Source organism: Chiloscyllium plagiosum, unplaced genomic scaffold, assembly GCF_037043375.1.
Source record: "Chiloscyllium plagiosum isolate Xiang-an unplaced genomic scaffold, Cpla_swu_hap1 HiC_scaffold_45, whole genome shotgun sequence".
Classification (NCBI taxonomy): Eukaryota; Metazoa; Chordata; class Chondrichthyes; order Orectolobiformes; family Hemiscylliidae; genus Chiloscyllium; species Chiloscyllium plagiosum.
The window spans coordinates 12,864,055-12,883,321 of NW_028270183.1; the positions used below are offsets into that span (position 1 = coordinate 12,864,055).

Sequence of the window (19,267 nt, forward strand, 5' to 3'; positions counted from 1 at the left end):
TATCGATACATGGTTATTCAGTGTACAACATATGGGCGGTAGCTACAACATAACCAATAACTTATTGAGACATTGCTTGCAGTTCATTAGTAGCAATCTCCTCACCATGATCTCAATAAAGTTATACATAGCAAAAGCCACTGGTGTGATCTAGAACAGCCCAGTGACCTCCACTGACACCATGACCAGTCTGGCTAGCCATCATGTTGAAGGCTTCATCATCGTCTCCAACTTGCCCATCTAGTCAAATATGCAGCAACCCACCTCCCATCTCCCCATGCCTGTCCACCACCAATAAAGCATGAGTCAGGAATGAGGCAGAATATTCCTCACTTGCTTGGATAGGTGCAGCTCTAACAACACTCAAGAAGGTCAACTTCTGAAAGGGCAACTTAACATCTCTTGCAAATCTCCAGCTCCCCTTTCTCAAAGGTGCTTGCAGGGATGAGCAATGAATAAATGATGCAGGCCAAAGTTGATCAGTACTTGGTCAGTACCGCTTCCAAAATTCACCCCCTCACCCACTGACGCTCAGTAGCAGCAGGGTGAACCAACTACAAGGTGCACTACAGAAATTCATCAAGTCTCCTTCAAACAACACCTGCCAACCCTACAAATACTACTAACTGGAATGACAAGAGCCACTCACCATCCAACATGGAATTATATCGCTGTTCCTTCACTGTCGTTGGGTCAAACTCCTAGAACTCCCTCCCTAATAGCATTGTGGGCATACCCACCACAACGGTTCAAGGAAGTGACTAACCATCACCCTCTCAAGGACAATTAAATGTGGGCAATAAACAGACTAATTAGTGAGGCCTATGTCCCATGAACAGATTTTTAAAAGCCTCATTTTAGTCCCATCTCTACTATTCCAATGCTAACAGAGAAAAAGGCCTTTAAAAAATTGGAGCAATTAATATTATTTTCAATCCCGTCTCCATTTTCCCCCTGGGCGTTACATGCTGGAATGTCATGGAGATTAAGCTGCAATTTTTGGAAACTCTCGAGACAATCCTGGGAGTGAGGCGACCCTACTTCCTGGGAGAATTCATAACAAGGTTTCACTCAAGCGAGGAGATGTTTTGGAAAGCAGCGATCTTGAGTGCCTCTGGTTTAATTGCAATAGCCAAACGCAATGCAAAGTGAGCCAATGGGGTAGTAGCCATGCTGTATGGGATGTGCAGGGGGGCGGCGTTGAAGTTATCAGATCCAGCCATGATGTTATTGCGTGGTGGAGCAAGCTGGAAGGGCCTCCTCTTGTCCCCAGTTCACATGAGCCGCCTGGTTGCTGTCCAAGGTGCTGACGCCGGTCCGTTCCAGCACCACACGCCATGGCTAACATCCCGTGCGTTTCTGTGGCACCTCGACCCTTCGCTGGCATCTCCCAGAGCCTTCTCAAGTCTATTGGGTCCTTGGTCAGGTCTGACTCCCTCAAGGCGGTGGCGTGGGCAAACGTTGGTAGTTCATGTCCACTACCGTCCCACCGAAGCGCCCCCACACGTCTATCAGGAGAGGGTCCCTACCCTCAGGGTTCCAGCCGATGGTGGCGTTCACTGGTAATTACCATTCCTGGCTTCATGTGGGCCTGGGAAAGGCGGGGCAGCAGTGTGAGAGTGATGGGTTCCTAATGTCCTGTCCTGAAGGTAAACTGAACCTCACAGGCACAAACATTGCAAAGGGACACACGCGTGGGCACATATAGACAAGCATACATAAAAAAACAGATACACACAATCTCACATACACACACAGGCGCACACTCACACACGCACATGCACACATACGCATACTCATACACGCGTAGATACACATTCTAAGACACAGACTTACAAACACACAGATGCACACGCTCTCTCACATGCACACAGATGCACACACTCACAAAAACACAGATACACACATATACAATCAGATACTCACACATGCACACACAGGGAGACAAATACACATACAAAGACACACATACTCGCTCACACACACAATCGCACTCACTCACACACTCAGCTACATACACATTCACTCACACAGACACAGAAACACACTCACTTACACACACACTCACACAGATAGAAACACATACACACACTGACAGACACACACTGACACACACTCCCAAACACAGAGATATAGCACAGACACACACACACAGACACAGAAACGCACACACACTGGCAGACACACACTGACACACACTCCCAAACACAGAGATATAGCACAGACACTCTCTCTCACACACACACACACACACTCACAGTATTAAAGCACTCCAAGCTCATACACTGCAGGTAAGAGGAGAAATACTGCATCCTCCATAAATCAGTTGGGGTTGGAGGCAGAGGGGAGGGAGGCTGTCTGGGAGGGTACTGAATGTTAAAGACAGGCCCCGTCAGTTCTGCCTCCGTGAAGCGGCAGCCAATCAGACAGCACGCTCCCTCTAACAGATGGGAACATAAAGCGAACAGGAGCACACTGCAGGGCTATTGAAGCTTAAACCTCGGGGGCAGGAGCAAAAGGAAAGCTTGTCCGGACCCTCAGCATCCCAGCCACTAGATTGTTTTTTTTTATTTTGAGCCCGTGTGTGTGTGTGTGTGTGTGAGAGAGAGAGTGTGTGGGTGTGTACGTGTGTCGTGTGCACACACGCGCCTGTGTGCAAGACTTTATGTCCATTGGAAACCAATTGAAGACAGAGGCGAAAATAAGACGTTAACCAACTGCGCTCCTCCTTTACAAATCTTTCTCCCTCCCCAAGAAGATTGAAAGCCACGCCGGACTTAGAAATCGTCGCTCTGCCCGTTAAGAATGGTCACTGTAGGTATTTGTGGGTTTTTTTTTTCTCTCTCTCTATCATTGGCGGTTTGATCTTTCCCTCTCGTTATAGCCATTTCTTTTTGTGCTGTCTTTTGTTCCCTGTAACACAGCTTCCAAGATGTGTGTGTGTGAGAAGGCTTTTGTATGCCTTTCCTGATGTAAAATGGCCCCTCTTCCCTCAGAGAAAGCAGGGTGGGTCTCAATTCTCTAAAGACATAGGACACGTAGAGGGCACTCAGGCGATGGTGAACTGTCCCTCCCTCCCTCCTCCACCTCCCCTCCCCCCCCCCCCCACCCAAAAAAATTGCGAAGTCTCTTTTGTAAATGAGGATGGGGGTGATAGAGATACCTTTTTTTTGCTGTTAACGTGTCTCGTTTCAGGTCTGAAAGAAGGAATTGATACATTGTGTGTTGGAGGGCGGTGGTTGGAAGGGGAGGGAGATGGTTGTGGATGGCAGGGGGGGGGGGGGTTGGAGGGTTGGTTGAGGAGGGGTATGGGGAATGATGGTGGAGAAATACCAGCCCTGCATCTTTCCAAATCTCCCCACCCACCCACCCACCTCATACTTAATCTCACTCTAACACCTATGGAGACAATTTCAACTCTCCTGAAGAGACAGGGGATACTGAGAGGGGGGGGGGGGGGGGTCGAGAGGAGACGGGGTGGGGGTGGGGTGGGGTGGGGGGCAAGAGATATAAATAGGCAGCATTGCTACAATTTCAAATGCGTTGGAGGGGAAGCCTTTTTTTTTAAAAAAAGAAATCCTCTTGAACACTTGCAAAAGGGGAAAACTGCAAGAATTTCTGCACGGACAATAGGATATTTTTTTTCTGTGTGTGTTTGTGAAATACTACTCTGTTCTTTGCCTTCCCAAACGAAAGGGCGAATGCCCATCCTATTCGACCGTTCGGGGCTGGGTTCAGAGGTTTAAAAATCTGCCAGTAACGTTTCCCATTCTGGAAAGCCGTAGAATTTAACCCAGACGGAAAGCAGTGGGTGCAACGACACATATACACACACAAAAAAAAGGGGGAATCTATTTTGATTTCAAATCCTCCGGCATTAATCTGACCATTTCTTTACCGCCCACCTTATCCCACTCTCCCACTGCGGGAGATTGCCACAGAATCCAATTTTAGCATTCCAGGACATCCTTGAAGGAGGGGGAGCAATTACAATTATTCCGAAATCACACAAAAACGAGATCAGACTGAGGATTATGATCGCAAATTGAATTGTTGCACTCACTGTGGACATTAAATTCCATCCCCCCCCCCCAATCTCCCCAGGTTTATATTTAAATGAGGATTGATTGGATTCCCCCCCCCCCCCCCCAGAACAAATCACAAAGCTCCGGTTCCCTTGTCAGTGAAAATTCTGCTCACTCCGCCCTTTCTTAACCCGTTCACCCCTCCCACTGTGCAACCCCCCCCCCCCCCCACCCAACTCTTCCATCCCCCTCCCCAATACACCCCCGCAACCCAATCCCTGTGGAAATGTAATCAGGTTGTCGGAATGCTAAAAAAAAAAGGCAGTTATGAAGTGGATTTTGCTTTCTAGGTGAAAAGCCCTTTCATTGATGCAAAATGTGCTTGCCTTTCCAAGCCAGACTGAGACACAGGAGGGATGTTTCCGAGCAAGAGACTCCATTACCAAATGGTCTGCGCTTGGTACAGGGAGACCAAGTGACACTACAATGCCTCCACATTGCCCAGCCGAGATGGCCTAAGTCAATCCCATAGTGGACTTGTCAGTCAAACTCCTTCTCCACCCCTCCCACACCATTATTCATCCCACGCACACCCCTCCCAATGCAGCCGTACATTTCAACCCCCAAGCCACCACCAACCCTAGAATATCCACCTGGCATTTCACTGCAGGACGGTGGCACATTTCCTGTGCCCCTGGTGCCGAGGAGAGGGATTGGAACATCATTGCAAGGCAAACAGCACAGCCATTGTGGGTGGGTGGGGGGGGGGGTGTTGTGGGGTGGGGACAAGGGGGGAAGCGGGGAACGACGACCCCGCCCCCCTGAGTGCCCCCCCGTCAGAGTCAACTCTACCCCTAGGTCAGCGGCACCTGCCACAAGCCAAAGGGTCAAGGGAACAAGAATTCTATCTGATCCCACTTTAGAATGAGCGCCTTTAGCAATTCCCTCTCAGCAGATCCAGGGCTCGCTGGAAACTGTGTGTATTTCCGAACGAACCGGGGGAGGGGGATAAAATAGGCCATTCGGCCCTTCAAGAGTCTTCCGCCAGTCGATAAGATCACGGTTGATCAGATTTCGACCTCAGCTCCACAATCCTGCATATCCCCCGATAATATTTCACCCCCTTTGGCAATCGATAACCTGTCCGTCTCTGTCTGAAATAGAATTGTTGGTATTCTCTCTCGTTGGATCATTCTGTGTATCTATTCCCACCCAGCTGCTTAGCGTCAGGCAACGGGGTTTTTTCTCTCTCTCTCTCGCTGTGTTCATTAATTCAATGGCGCTGCTAAACCATGCCCAGGTGACTTGCTTTCCTGTTTTAATTTCATATTTGTTATTTGTTTTTCCTGGTGGGGGAGTGGAGGGATATTGAATTTGATTTCCCGACATCAGGTTAGTCAGAAATTAATTCAGTTGTACGCTGTGGCGCTCCTAATGGAACTCGCTTTGAATAATGACTGACTGTTGTATATTTGCTTATGCCAGATCGATTTGATGGACACTAGGGCTAATTGCAGTGAAACTTACATTTTTTCGGCCCTTAATTATTGATGAAACACCAGGAAATGAATCTGGCTGTCAGTGGGTTTGGATAGGTGTGAAATCAATGTGAAACTATACCGGATTGAAAATCAAGGCATAGATTCTGTAGTAGGAGTGTCAGATAAATTCAGAAGACGCTTTCTGTTAAATTATGCCTTTGTCTCCTGCGAGGGAAAAAAAAACAGATTTCAGTGACTGAACCTTCAGCAGATCCTTCGTCCGGAGTCCACCTCGCACACCACTCAATCCACCCTATCGTGCCCACCCCCTCAACACCCCACACCCCTCCCTCCTCCCCGACCGCACCCACCCTCTCCCGAACGCAGTGGTTAGCCCCGTTTTCCCTGTTGCTCTTGGGCCGCTACCTGTCAGCGGCAGGGATTCAGAGAGGGCCTTTCATTCCAGAGCCGGGGTCGATGGCAAGTGTGCATCGGCTCGCTTCAGCGCTTATGGCAAGGGGCTGTCCCACTCGGGATGACCGTGTCGTGCTCAAACTCAAAAGTCTCCCTCCTTCTCCTGCCCCTCTAACCAAGACTGAGGCAGCTTATAGCGTGGTCCAGTCCTGACAGCACTCAGGGAGAGAGAAGTGTATAATTTGATGGCAAATCACCTGTATTACTGTGGGCTTTTATTCAAAGCAAAAGGACAATTCTCCAAGCGACAAGAGCTTGTGTCTAACAATGAACTATGCTAAAGGCTTGTGATTGTGATTATTGATGTTGGCCCTGTGGTGCAGGTGGTAATGTCTCAATCTCTGGGCTCAGGAGCGGGATGATGAAATACATTTTTAAAATTTGAAAAAGCCAAACAGAAATAAAAAAAAAAGCTGGCCATCACCAGGTTTGGCTGTACAGAAAAATCGAGAATGTAGAAAATCCTGTTCTGAGGGAGGGAGATTGGTCCCGAAACGTTATCTCTACTTTCTCTCTCTCTCTCTCTCTCTCCCTCTCTCTCTGCTGAGCTTTTCCAGCGAATTCTGCTTCTTTTTGTCTCTGATTGATATCATCCGCAGGTTTTTGATGTAGGAAATTGGGGTGGGGCGGGACGTCGTTAACAAACAAGAAACTCAAGTAATTCCCTGAAGCGACACAGAGAGTGGCGCGTCTACAACACAAACAGAAATGTCTCGAGAAACTCACCAGCATCTGAGAGAGAAACAGAAAAATTCACATTTCGAGTCCAGCTGAGTTTCTCCAGCGATTTCTGTTCAAAATAATTCCTTCCCCCCCCCCCCCCCCGAAATAATTTCTCTCTAGAATCCAGGGAGAATATATCTATCAATTTGGAATAAATCGCTGATGATTTGTACACTTTTTTTTAACAACTTGTTAAAGGGTTTCTGGTGAGTGGAGACAAGTCTTTAACTCCTAAGCTCCAACTTTCAGCTGATGGCAACACGAAGGCTCACCCATTTTCTAGCGCCGTTCAAATGGAGTGGCTGCCTTCTCCAAAGGTCTCCCAGATTTCTTCCTGCTTCCCCCAAAGCCTTAAGAAGAAAGACCGTTTTTATTTTGCTAATGGAAAGCAAAACTGAAAGATCCGCGGATGCTGCAAATCAGAAAACACAGAAATCGCTGGAAAAAGCTCAGCGGGGTCTTGGCAGCGTTTGTGGAGAGAGAAATCAGGGATAACGTTTCGGGTCCCTTCCTGAGAACTGATGGCTAAGGAAGTCAGTGTCCAGTCCCCAGCCCCATGCCTGGTTCCAAACCAAAAATAAGTCGTAAGTAAACATTCACACGCACCGTCTGTAGCCTCGCGTTAAGTGTCAATGTTCAAAAGCAGATTTTGACTTTTCTCTGAATCATCTCTGTCAATAAGTAAACCTCCCCCCCCCCCTCCGGAGAGAAGAGAAATACAAAATTTTGCTGGAAAATTTCACCCCCGTTTTCTTAAAGCATCAAGACACGGTCAGCTAATCTGAAATCATTAATCCGCAACCCACAATAGATTTGCTTTTTGAACACAGCCCACCAGCCGTCAATAGATGAGAAACCCGCCCCCTCCCCACTGTAAAATCGCATCGGATTTGTATCGATGTGTTTCAGGAGCGATCAGGAGGAGGAGGGAGGTGGACTCCGCAGTGCGGAGAGCGAAGGGCGGTGAGCCGCGATTGGCTTGTTTTTTTGTTTGGAAATCCCCGTCTCGTCTCTCCTTCTCCTGGCTTCAGACACCCCGCTCCGACGGCCCGGTTTGTACCCTGAGACTCTCACCCCTTTCCCGTGCTGGCGAGGGGGGTGGGGGGGGGGGGGAATCCCGAAATAATTGCCCAAATTCAGCCATCCCTCCCTGCCTCACCCACCCATCCCACCTCCCTGTTGGTCAAAGGGGCCATTGTTCTGAGACTGTTTCTCAGGAGTAGCTCACGGGTGGAGGGGGCGGGTGCAAAGATGTGCTCTTTAATCCAACTATCTCCTTTATCCAACGGTCCACTTTTAGCCAACTGTTCCTCCCCTTTATCCAACTATCTCTTTATCCAACTATCCCTTTATCCAACTATCCCCTTTATCCAACTATCCCCCTTTAGCCAATTGTCCAACTGTCCCCTTAACCCAACTGTCTCCCACCTCAATTATCCTCTCCATCGAAATGTCCCCTTTAACAAGTTGATTTCCCCTTAATCCAACTGACTCCCCCTTAACCCAAAGATCCTCTCCATTGAAATGTCCCCTTAATCCAATTGACTCCCGTCCATCGAAACGTCCCCTTTTTTCAACAGTGTCCCCTTAATCCAACTGTCCCCTAATCGACGACTCCTTAATCTGTGTCCCCTTAATCCAACTGCCCCCTCCATCAAAATGTCCCCTTAGTCCAACCCAATCCCCTTAATCCAACTGTCCGAGCGTCCACGACTTCGAAATATCCCCTTTGTCCAACTGTGTGTCCCCTTTATCCAACTGTGTGTCCCCTTTAACCAAATGCTCTCCCAGGCCTAGAGAGCATTTGGCTAAAGGGAGCTCCCGGCCGGTGCACTGCAGAAGCCCCCACCCCGAGTCTCCGTCTTTGGACTGGGTTTTAATTTGTCCGCTCGAAAAGGCGGAATTTCGGGCGAAATTCACTTCCCCGCGAGGCTGGGCTAATCGGGATGGGTGGCGGGGTGAAAATGCACGCCTTTTTTTTTAAACAGGCAGCGCGTCAAACACATCAACTACAACAAAGTCGAAATGGGGGGGGGGGGGGGGGGGACGATCAGTTCCACCAAATTTCTCCCCCTAATTTTTGTTTTGTCCTGGACTGGAACACTACGCCTCTCTCTTACAGGCACAGACACGCGGGGAGGTAGGGCTTTAAGAGGGAAGGGTGCCCTCAAAGAATTCGCTCCTTTATTGTCCCTGACTGCCAGGGATTGTTTCAGATGCAGGATGTGAGAGAAGGCCAGTGATAATTGAAACCATCGGCGTCTGGTATCAACTAACCCAAAGTCCTCCGCACGAGGCGAGTCAAAGGCCAATTGTCAAAGCTCTGATTCATTGTGTACATTTTACAATTTTTTTTCCCTCTCTCTCTCTCTCTCTCTCTTCCCCCACCCAACAGAGAGAGAGAGAGAGAAAGATGCAATGTCTCATTCTGAAACACAAGGTCACTGCTGTTTGAATGCAGAGTCCACAGTTTTGGGCTCTGGGTTTTTTTTTGTGTGTGTCCCCACGCTAGTCTCTCCCTCCCCTGAGGAGCTGGAAGAGTAATATTTGGAGGTCTTTTTTTGTTGGTTTTTAACGCAACCTCTGCCCTTCAAAAGATTCTCAGCCAGAATTTGCAATGTACCGAAAGCACTTTAGAATCCAGCTCCGCGTTACAGTGGGCTCTGAGTTATCATTTCTCTCCATTCTGAGCTGACAGAATGAGAGACAAAATGGGCTGCGGGGGGCGCTTGCGGCGCAGTGGTAGCGCCCCTATCTCTGAGACAGGAGGTCCGAGTTCAGGTCCAGAGGTATATCATAACATTTCTGACCAAGTCGATGGGAAAATATGAACTGTTGGTGGTAAGGGGCTCTTGTGGTAGTGCCCCAATCTGAGATAGGAGGCCAGCGTTCCATATTCCACCTGCTCCAGAGGCATATCATAACATTTCTGAACAGGTTGATGAAAAAATATAATTTGACACAGTAAGAGGCTTTTGCGGCGCATTGGTCGTGACCCTATCTCTGAGAAAGGAGGCCAGTGTCTAAAACTCAACCTGCTCCAAAGATACACCATAACATTTCTGAGCAAGATGATGAAAAATATGAGCTGACTCAGCAAGGGGCTATTGCAGTGCATTGGTAGTGCCCCTATCTCTGAGATAGGAGGCCTGTATATCATAACGTTCCTGAGCAAGCCGGTTAGGTCGCTATGTACAGGTTGCGAAAACAGACATTGAAGGAAAAGCTCAGCAGGTCTGGAGAGAGAGAAATCAGAGTTAGCGTTTCGGGTCGAATGACCCTTCCTCAGAGCTGTCCAGTTGGCGTGTGGGTTGACATGACCTGACTGTGACAGAGAATGCAGGCTCCCAGTTAGCCCTCTCCGCATTGACCCGATCTTGGAGTCACTTTATTGAGGGAAAGCGCACTGAGTTTCGCTTCACCTGTCTCCCCACCGACTAGATCAAGAAAAAACAGAACTGTGCACGATCCTGTCTGGCGGGGGGGGGGGGGAGACAGGTTGGTCGTCTGTGTGTGTGAGGGGGTGGGGGAAGAGAGAGAAAATAACGCAGTGCTACGCAGATTGCATTCAAATAGAGAGACAGCGGCTCTAAGAACGTAGTAGCATCTGCCTCGGTTCAACATGACGCCAGAATTCGTCATTTTGCACAGATACTATCGTCCCGACGAAAGATTACTCAGCTCCTCACACACCCTCGGTTACAATGAGACAATACACACACACACACACACACAGAGACACTCATTCTCACTCTCTCCTTCTGAACACGCATTCGTCTTGTTGCTGCCGGCTCAGAAAGCCATTTCTGTCAAGCTCAATACCTCAGGCCACTTCGAACCTTCAAGATCCCAGCCCTGGTACTGAAGAGACTCCCAGCCCAGCCCACGCCACTCTGTACACAACCCCTACCACACTGCAGTCCGGGTGCCCCTGCAGAGAGCCAAAGCAGCAGTGTAGCCACTGATAGATTCCCCCAGGCAGCCCTTGACCCCTCTGGTCTCTGACATCTTCTCCGCGTCCTGAATCGGCCGGGGCTCTGATTTAGAGCACTCTCTCGCCCTCTCTGAGAGATAATATTCCAATCACTGAATGGCGCCTTGCCAATCATTGTACTCCCAGACCAGAGGCAGCAATGCTGTAGCAGACTGACCTTCCACCAAGACCAAAATTTAATCCGTCCAAAACCCATGGGGGAAGCCAACAGCATACTAGACTTAACACTGGCTGACTGAAGATCCTTTTGTTTTTCCCCTCCGGACAATGATGATGACATTATCAATACTGAAATAGGTGGGGTTGAGATTTAGGTATTGACGGCAATCTGATGATCTCCCACGTTCCTTGTGTGCCTGGACAGTCAGAAACCAAAAACCCAGTTGTATCTCCTTTGCTAACTCTCTGCTGAGCTCCAAAATGGCTGCATTGTTGTGTCTTGGAGTCTAATATGGTGCCACAAATTATGTACACCATTCCGGCAATGCTATCCATTGTCTAAGGGAAGTCATGTGGCACAGTGGTAGTGGCCCTACCTCAGAGCATGAACGTCTAGGTTCACCCACTCCAGAAGTGTGGCATAGCATCTTTGAAAAGGTTGATTTTTAGATTTAAAAAGTCTAGATTGACTAAGTACTGGGGGGGGGGGGGGGGGGGAAGTACTTCACTCCTTGCCAATGAACACGATGTGCCTCCACTTTTTTGCCTATTTTTGCGATGGCACTGATAAGCTGGTTACCATTTAAAGCTGAGCAGTGGGGCACTCCTTCTGGATGGCAGGCTGAGAGAAATACCATGTAGAATCGTGGAGGTGTAGAAACCATACAAGAAAGATGTGAAATTTGTTAGTGGTCAGAACAGAGCTGTGTCCAGTAGAATGGGATTGTTCTGACAGCACCACAACGTTTGTCACTTTCAACAGACTGAAAATCTCCTTTAAATCTAAGCATTTCCTTTAAACATAGACATTTCCCTCCTGAACAGACACATCAGAGGAGTGTTGGTTTTTTTTTAAAAGACCTCCCCTCCTGTACCACCAATCTGCAAATCTAACCTTAACAAAGAAGGTTGGTGGTGTCATCCTCCTAGCCTACTTGACCCACCCAATGATCTGTACTGTGGGGCTTGTAAGAGTAATATAAATCCCGCACGAATACGGGTTTTATCATATCTGATGCTAACACATCCCGAGCATGTAAGAGACTTAAATATACACTCTGGTTAGTTGTAGGTTAGATTAGTAGATAGTTGAGTTTTGTTTGTTTGTTTTTTTTTCTTTTCGGTTTTTTTTAGTTGTTTTGTTTTTTTTTGTTAAATTTTGGCTATTGTATATTTGAGCTAATTGTATATCAATGTTTATATCTGAGAGTTTTGTTTATTTTTGTAAACTTGTAAAAATGTTAAATTTCTAATAAAAAATATCTATTAAAAAAAAGAGTAATATAAGTTCTGTCACTGAAAGCAGCTGAAGCCATAACACTGAATGTTTTTCAGAAGAGGTAGTTCCTAGGGCTAAAGGGACAAAATGGTATGGGGGAGAAAGCGGAAACAAGGGACTGTGATCGTATTGAATGGCACAGCAGGTTGGAGGGGCTGAATGGCCTCCTCCTACCCCTATTTTCTATCTCTTTGCTAGGGGTTGGTTTCTATTGTATTCAATTTTAATCATCCTGTTCAGATAGGTGATAATACACACCCAGGCCTTCAAGGTCAGAGGTAGGAACACTACCACTGCACCACAAGAGACCCTTTTTCATTGAGGCAGCTGGAATTAATTCCTATCAGGTCCTAGTGGGCTGCCTGTTTCAAAATTGAACAGCTTATTTTTTTGTAAATAGCTTTCTCCACACTGCTCCGATATGTCACGACTCATGTCTAGGATGGGTCGAACCTGAACCCAGAACTCTTGACCCAGGGGGAAGGTCAGTACCACTGCGCCCTTTGGTTTGTATTGCATGGTGGGATTTGGTCATGTTTGAGGTGGTAAAGGCAGTTATCTCTTGTCGGCGGGTATTCCCTCGGTCTAGTGCTATATCCACTGACTGGCCGTCATGTGTGACAAGCTGTAGGGGATTTCACGAGGGAGTGCCCCCAACAGAGGAACACAGTGAGATTTTCAGGCTTATTGGACACACAGTGTCTTCCTTGTCTGATCGTGAGTGTGGCATTGATTTGCTTGTGAGGTATCAGGGAACAGGTCGTTCTCTACACAGAAAAACTCCAACCGGTGTTGTGTTAAAACGCTTGAGGAATAAAGGGTGCCACCTAATTTGTAAAGTTTAGCAAAGACAAAATGATCGAGTAAATTCACCTTGAAAGTTCGCATCCATGATCAAACAAAATGTAAGTGTGTTGTTGTTGTAAGGTCGGGATGAGGTTTGGACTGATGTCTATTTGAAGGGTATATGTCCCATTGACTGTATAGTTTCCTAAATAGTAGCATCGCCTTCTTCTGTGTCGCTTGCTGCCAGACAGCACATCCCACTGCACCAGACTCCTGTTCACTGCTCTCTCTGCTATTGTAGAATTTGCCATTTGCGCATTCCTTCTTTTTGCAATTATTGCGCCAACATTGGCAGCCTGAGGTAAATGGTGTGATGTCCTTTGCATTCACGGAATGTGGGCATATTGGAGCAAGCAGTTATTGTCCATCCCTGGTGGCCCCTTGTTGAAGGTGACAGTTCTAGACGCGTAAAGATATCCATGCTGCAGCTAAGGTTTTGACCCAGAGACGGTGATATAGATTAGATTACCTACTGTGTGGAAACAGGCCCTATGGCACAACAAGTCCACACTGACCCTCCGAAGAGTAACCCACTCCCCCCTCTGGTTAATGCACCTAATACTATGGACAATTTGGCATGGCCAAGTCACCTGACCTTCACATCTTTGGAATGTGGGAGGAAACCCACACAGACACGAGGAGAATGTGCAAACTCCACACAGTCAGTCGCCCGAGGCTGGAATCGAACCTGGGACCCTGGCACTGTGAGGCAGCAGTGCTAACCCACCGTGCCGCCCAAATATTTCTGAGTCAGGATGGTGTGTGGTTTGGAGTGGAAAATGTATCTGTTGACCATGGCCTTCCTGGGGCTGGTGGGTTGAAGTGGGGTAGGGGTGGGGGAGGGGGGTGCGCTAGAATTCACTCAATAGGCTGAATGGCCTCTCGTTGTTCAATAATGTGTCTGTAATGTCAACAGCAGGTGTAGAAAAGGCTGGTTGCTCAACTGACAGTCACACAGGCATTTGATAAGCTGGGATTTTGGTGCTCAGTTTGAAATTCCTATCTTACACAATTTTAAATTTGGTTTTGCTTTGTCAAACTAACATTTCCAGCATCTATACAGATATTTCCAGGACAGTTCTGGCTTAAATGTTTCATCTCCTGCATAAGAATCTCAGCATCTCACAGCATGGACACCCGTGAATCCCCTTTCTCGGAGAGGAGATTTATCAGAAAGGTTCCAGAAATTTGCAACCTCAGGTTTTTCTTGTGGAGAAACTGTATTGGCTGTTCTGAGATCAAAGCAGGGATTTGATAGAGATGCTGAAACTGAGTAGTAGTTTTAATAAAGTATTTGGTCAAGAAGGGACAGGTTTATGGTGACTGGTAGAAGAATCAGAGAGAAGGTGAAGATTTTGTTTTTGTTGTACGATCTGGAATGCGCTGTCTGAAGGGATGGAGAAGAAAACAGATTATAAAGCATCCCCCACCCCTGAAAGTGATTAAGATGAATTTGGGTGGCACAGTGGCTCAGTGGTTAGCACTGCCGTCTCAAAGCATCAGGTTCCCAGGTTCAATTCCAGCCTCAAGTGACAGTCTGTGTGGAGTTTGCACATTCTCCCTGTGTCTGCGTGGGTTTCCTCCTACAGTCCAAAGATGTACAGGTGAGGTGAATTAGCCATGGTAAATTGCCCTTAATATTAGGTGCATTAATCAGAAGGTCTGGGTGGGTTGCTCTTCGGAGGGTCGGTGTGGACTTGTTGGGCCAAAGGGCCTGTTTCCACACTATAGGAAATCTAATCTAATACTTCCTGAGGAGACATTTACACGTTGGGGAAAGAGTGGGTCTAATTAGATAGCTCTTTCAAAGAGCCAGCACTTGCACAATGGGCCAAATGGCCTCCTTCTGTGCTGTGTGATTCTGCGTCTCATCAAAACCCTCTCAAGGGCATCGGGCGTTAAATGCCAGCCTTGCCCGAGTCCCGAGAGCATGAGTCGAAACAGATTGGAAGGAGGGAGAATAAAAGGCATTCATTTTTATCCACCGCCATCACTCGCATTACATGAATAATGCAAACGCTGGTGCCATCAAACAGTCTGTACAGCTTAATAGCACAGTAGATATGTTCAACCCCCACAGCTTCCCCAGATTAATCCCACAATGTGTCACACTCAAACACGCAAACTGTAATCCGGAGGTGCACTAACTGTCTCCAATATTTTTGTTCAATCGTGCAGAACCATGTTAACAGAAGCAAAGTTTAAAAAAAGCCCATCTTTTATAATATCTAAATTTTATATAGGTATCTATATATATATATACATACACTCACATACATATATATAACATATACATATATAACATGTATACAAGCATATATATACACACACATATAAAACATATGTATAAAACACACACATATATAACATATATATAAAACACATGCATATATATGTATATATAAAAAATATATTATATACACACACACACATATATGGATATATATGCGTGTGTGTGTGCTTGCGTGTGTAATTGCCTTGGACACTGACTATTTTAGCAACTTGAGACCATAATCACTTTGAAGAGATTCTTTTGTCTCGAGGGAGGAATGAAATAGGTTTTGTTTTGTCGCTGAACAATCTGTGATATTGGACACAGCAATTTCAGCAAAATTAACATTCTGCAGCTGATTCTGCTGTCAACTCAGAATTTGACAAGGTTCAATCATTTACTATTTGGGGAATTTGATTAAATGAATACAAGGTGTTATTTGAATGTTACATTGTTTCTGTTTTGCCTTCACCATAGCGGAATATAATATGTATTCGACAGCTCCGCTGTATAATTTGATGGCTTGATATAGTAAGTCATTTCAGGACGCTTTTGTTGCTGCAAATTACAGCCAGTACTTTATTCTGGATTTTTAAAAAAATTATTTTTTAAGTGTTTTTCTCGCTTCAACTTTCACTGAAGAGAAGACTTGTATCTAGTCACATCACAGAAATAATAAATCACGGATGGCGAATTATTTTGAAACACAGTTACTCTTGTTACATGTCATAAAGTGGCAATTATTTGCCATAAACAGAAATGACAGTTGGTTTTTGGATGAGGCGAAAGTGAGGCCTGCAGATGCTGGAGATTAGAGTCGAGAGTGTGGTGCTGGAAAAGCACAGCAGGTCAGGCAGCATCCGAGGAGCAGGAGAATCGACGTTTCGGGCGTATGTCCTTCACTGGATACGGACATCACTGGCAGAGCTAGCATTTCATGTCCAGCCTGACTCGCTTTGGAGAAATTGCTGGTGACCCACTGAAGTTTTTGGGGTGTAGGGTCACTCACAGAGCTGTACTTCCCCAGCTTTGCAGTGGGATAGGTACAAGGGACATTGTGTTTCTTAGTGAACAGTCCCTGCAGCAGGCTACTCAATTGGTAACCCATAAATAGTAATGGGACCTTCCCCAACAATGTCTCCCTCCACCACTCAACGGCAACAAGTCTCACAGCACCCTCTTTAAACTGTCTTCTAACATTAATCTTGTCAGCACTCACTTATTTCGCACATTTGCTTTTTTAAAACAAAAACATGGAATGTGACTGGGCCAGCCTTTGTTACCCATTCCCAAATTGCTTTGTGAAAGTTGATGGTGAGTTGCCTTCATGGAGCACTGCAGAGGACAACCTGCACTTAGGAAGGGAATTTCAGTGACAGTGAAGGAACGGTGATATATTCCCAACTCAGTATTGTGTACGGCTTGGAGGGCAACTTGCAGAGACCCTGTGTATCTGCTGCCTTCATTCTTAGTGGTTGGCAGAGGTTGGCACAGAATCAGCTGTAAGAATCAGCCAGGGCCGTGGTTTTACATTGGCAGCGTATTAGTAACATCTCTGGATTGGTGTAATTTCACAGCCAAGTAGGCGACTTGGTTGACTCTTAATGACCTTCAGAAATGGTCACAAAATGTATCCAACTATTACAGGGGACACAAATGCACTGTGGTTGTCCCTACACCACATGGATAATGGCAGTTCAAGAAAGTGATTGACTAGATTCCCTACAGTGTGGAAACAGGCCCTTTGGCCCAACCAGTCCACACTGGACCACTGAAGAGTAACCCACCCAGACCCATTTCCCTCTGACGAATGCACCTAACACTATGGACAATTTAGCATGGCCAATTCACCTGACCTGCACATCTTTGGACTGTGCGAGGAAACCCACACAGACACGGGGAGAATGTACAAACTCCACACAGTCACCTGAGGCTGGAATTGAACCCAGGTCCCTGGTGCTGTGAGGCAGCAGTGTTAACCACTGAGCCACCGTACCACCCGATTTTCTTGAGGGCAGTTGACATAACTTGTCAAACAATTCATTGACTCAGAAGCTTTGAAGACATGTGTGGGCACTGGATGAGATAGGGGTAGGCCTTTCGACCCTCTGAGCTTGCTCCACTATTAAATATGATCGTGGCTGATCATCCAACTTCACAACCTGTCCCTGCGTTTCCCCACAACATTGATCTCTTTAGCCCCAGGCACTATAATCTAATTCCTTCTTGAAATTAAACCATGCTTTGGCCTCAGATGCTTTCTGTGGGGGAGAATTCTGTGGGCTCACAACTCTCTGGGCGATCAGTCTGAAATGGTTTATCTCATGGAAGCTTGTTCTCATGGATTGTCAGAGACACACGCACACACATTTCTGAGTGCAGGTGACCAGGCAGCTGTCAAACATGTGTGCCCTGGTTAATGCTTAGTCCAGGAGCGGCAAAACCATGTGCTGCCAACTCGTGGTGACTGATTAACTAACTCAGTACAGGTTGGCCAAATGTTCTTGTATCGTAGTTGTCTACCCGTCCAAGTCTTTGCAGAATCTCATAATCAGAAATGCTGTAAATAGTAGTGATATACTATTCTGATGCACCATTCTCATAGCAAGCATTCTTTCTCTTTTGTACCTCTCTCTCTGTTAAATTGTGTGTAAGTGGCAGTTTCTCACCTTGCAAAGAAGTCAAAAAGATTCAGCTGTGTACCACACTTCTTAGACGGTCTCTGGTCATTTTTAATGCATATTGTTGCTCCGTGTTAATGCACTAGGGACAGGGTTTCAAATCCCACCAGTGCCGGCTGGTGGAATTTTAAGATTAGATTAGATTACTTACAGTGTGGAAACAGGCCCTTCGGCCCAACAAGTCCACACTGACCTGCACCCATCTAGACCCATTCCCCTACGCCTAACGCCACGGGCAATTTAGCGTGGCCAATTCACCTGACCTGCACGTTTTTGGACTGTGGGAGGAAACCGGAGCACCCGGAGGAAACCCACGCAGACACGGGGAGAACGTGCAAACTCCACACAGACAGTCGCCTGAGGTGGGAATTGAACCCAGGTCTGCTGGTGCTGTGAGGCAGCAGTGCTAACCACTGTGCCATCGTGCCGCCCAAGATCAAACTTCAGAACAGGCTTGTTTTTTTGTTTTGTGAGGTATTGTTTGCAACGCCAGCATTTACTTCCATCCCTAATTTGGTGCAGGTTTGGAGGGCCAAAGGGCCTTTTCCAGTGCTGTGTTTAGAGAATCCCTGTAGTGTGGAAACAGGCCATTTGGCCCTCCCTATTATTATTATTATTAAATTCAATTAATAATAAACTGGGATTGAAACGGTAACACTGGTCATGATGACCATCAATGATTGTTATAAAAAGCTCTTGTCTGGTTCACTCATGCCCTTGAGGGAAGGAAATCTTACCTGGCCTGGCCTACACATGACTCCAGACTCCAAAAGTGTGGTGCTGGAAAAGCACAGCAGGTCAGGCAGCATCCGAGGAGCAGGAGAGTCGATGTTTTGGGCATAAGCTCTTCATTAGGAATGTGGGGGGTCCCAAGGGAGCTGAGAGATAAATAGGAGAGGGGTAGGGCTGGTGGGGTAGCTTGGAAGGTGATAGGTGGATGAGGGTGGGAGATGATGGTCCACAGTAACGTGGTAGAGACTTAACTGTCCTGTGAAATGGCTGCTCAGTTCAAGGGCAAATTGGGATGAGCTGGAGTGGCCTGCAATACCCACATACGGTCAAAGAATAAAAAAGAAATACCCGTTCCCAGTTCAGAGATGGGTGTTGGTGATTATTCTCCATGGGACCTACCAACTCTTGAACTCTTGGGAACAGGAGGATGGCAATTCTGGGGAGTAAATGGGCAGGATAACAACAGAATTTGAGACCCACACTTGAATACCTCTGGGGAAAAATACTTCCAGAATTTTCTCTCTATCGTTGAAGTAAATTGGAAAAAAATCCATGGTAACAGAGAAAGCATATTCCAAAGGCAGCAATAGGTGCAGAGTAT

The 19,267-nt window shown here is 46.8% G+C and overlaps 1 protein-coding gene across 2 annotated transcripts in view; it reads left to right on the top strand.

Annotated features, from left to right (window-relative positions):
* Positions 1-2,483: 2,483 nt before the first annotated feature.
* The window catches only part of LOC122552223 (ELAV-like protein 2), a 174,548-nt gene continuing 157,764 nt past the window's right edge, over positions 2,484-19,267 (top strand). For both annotated transcript variants that reach the window (XM_043694865.2, XM_043694866.2), the window contains exon 1: positions 2,484-2,814. In XM_043694865.2, coding sequence (XP_043550800.1) covers positions 2,806-2,814 — 9 coding nt within the window. In that variant the 5' untranslated portion in view covers positions 2,484-2,805. The remainder of the gene's footprint in view (positions 2,815-19,267) is intronic.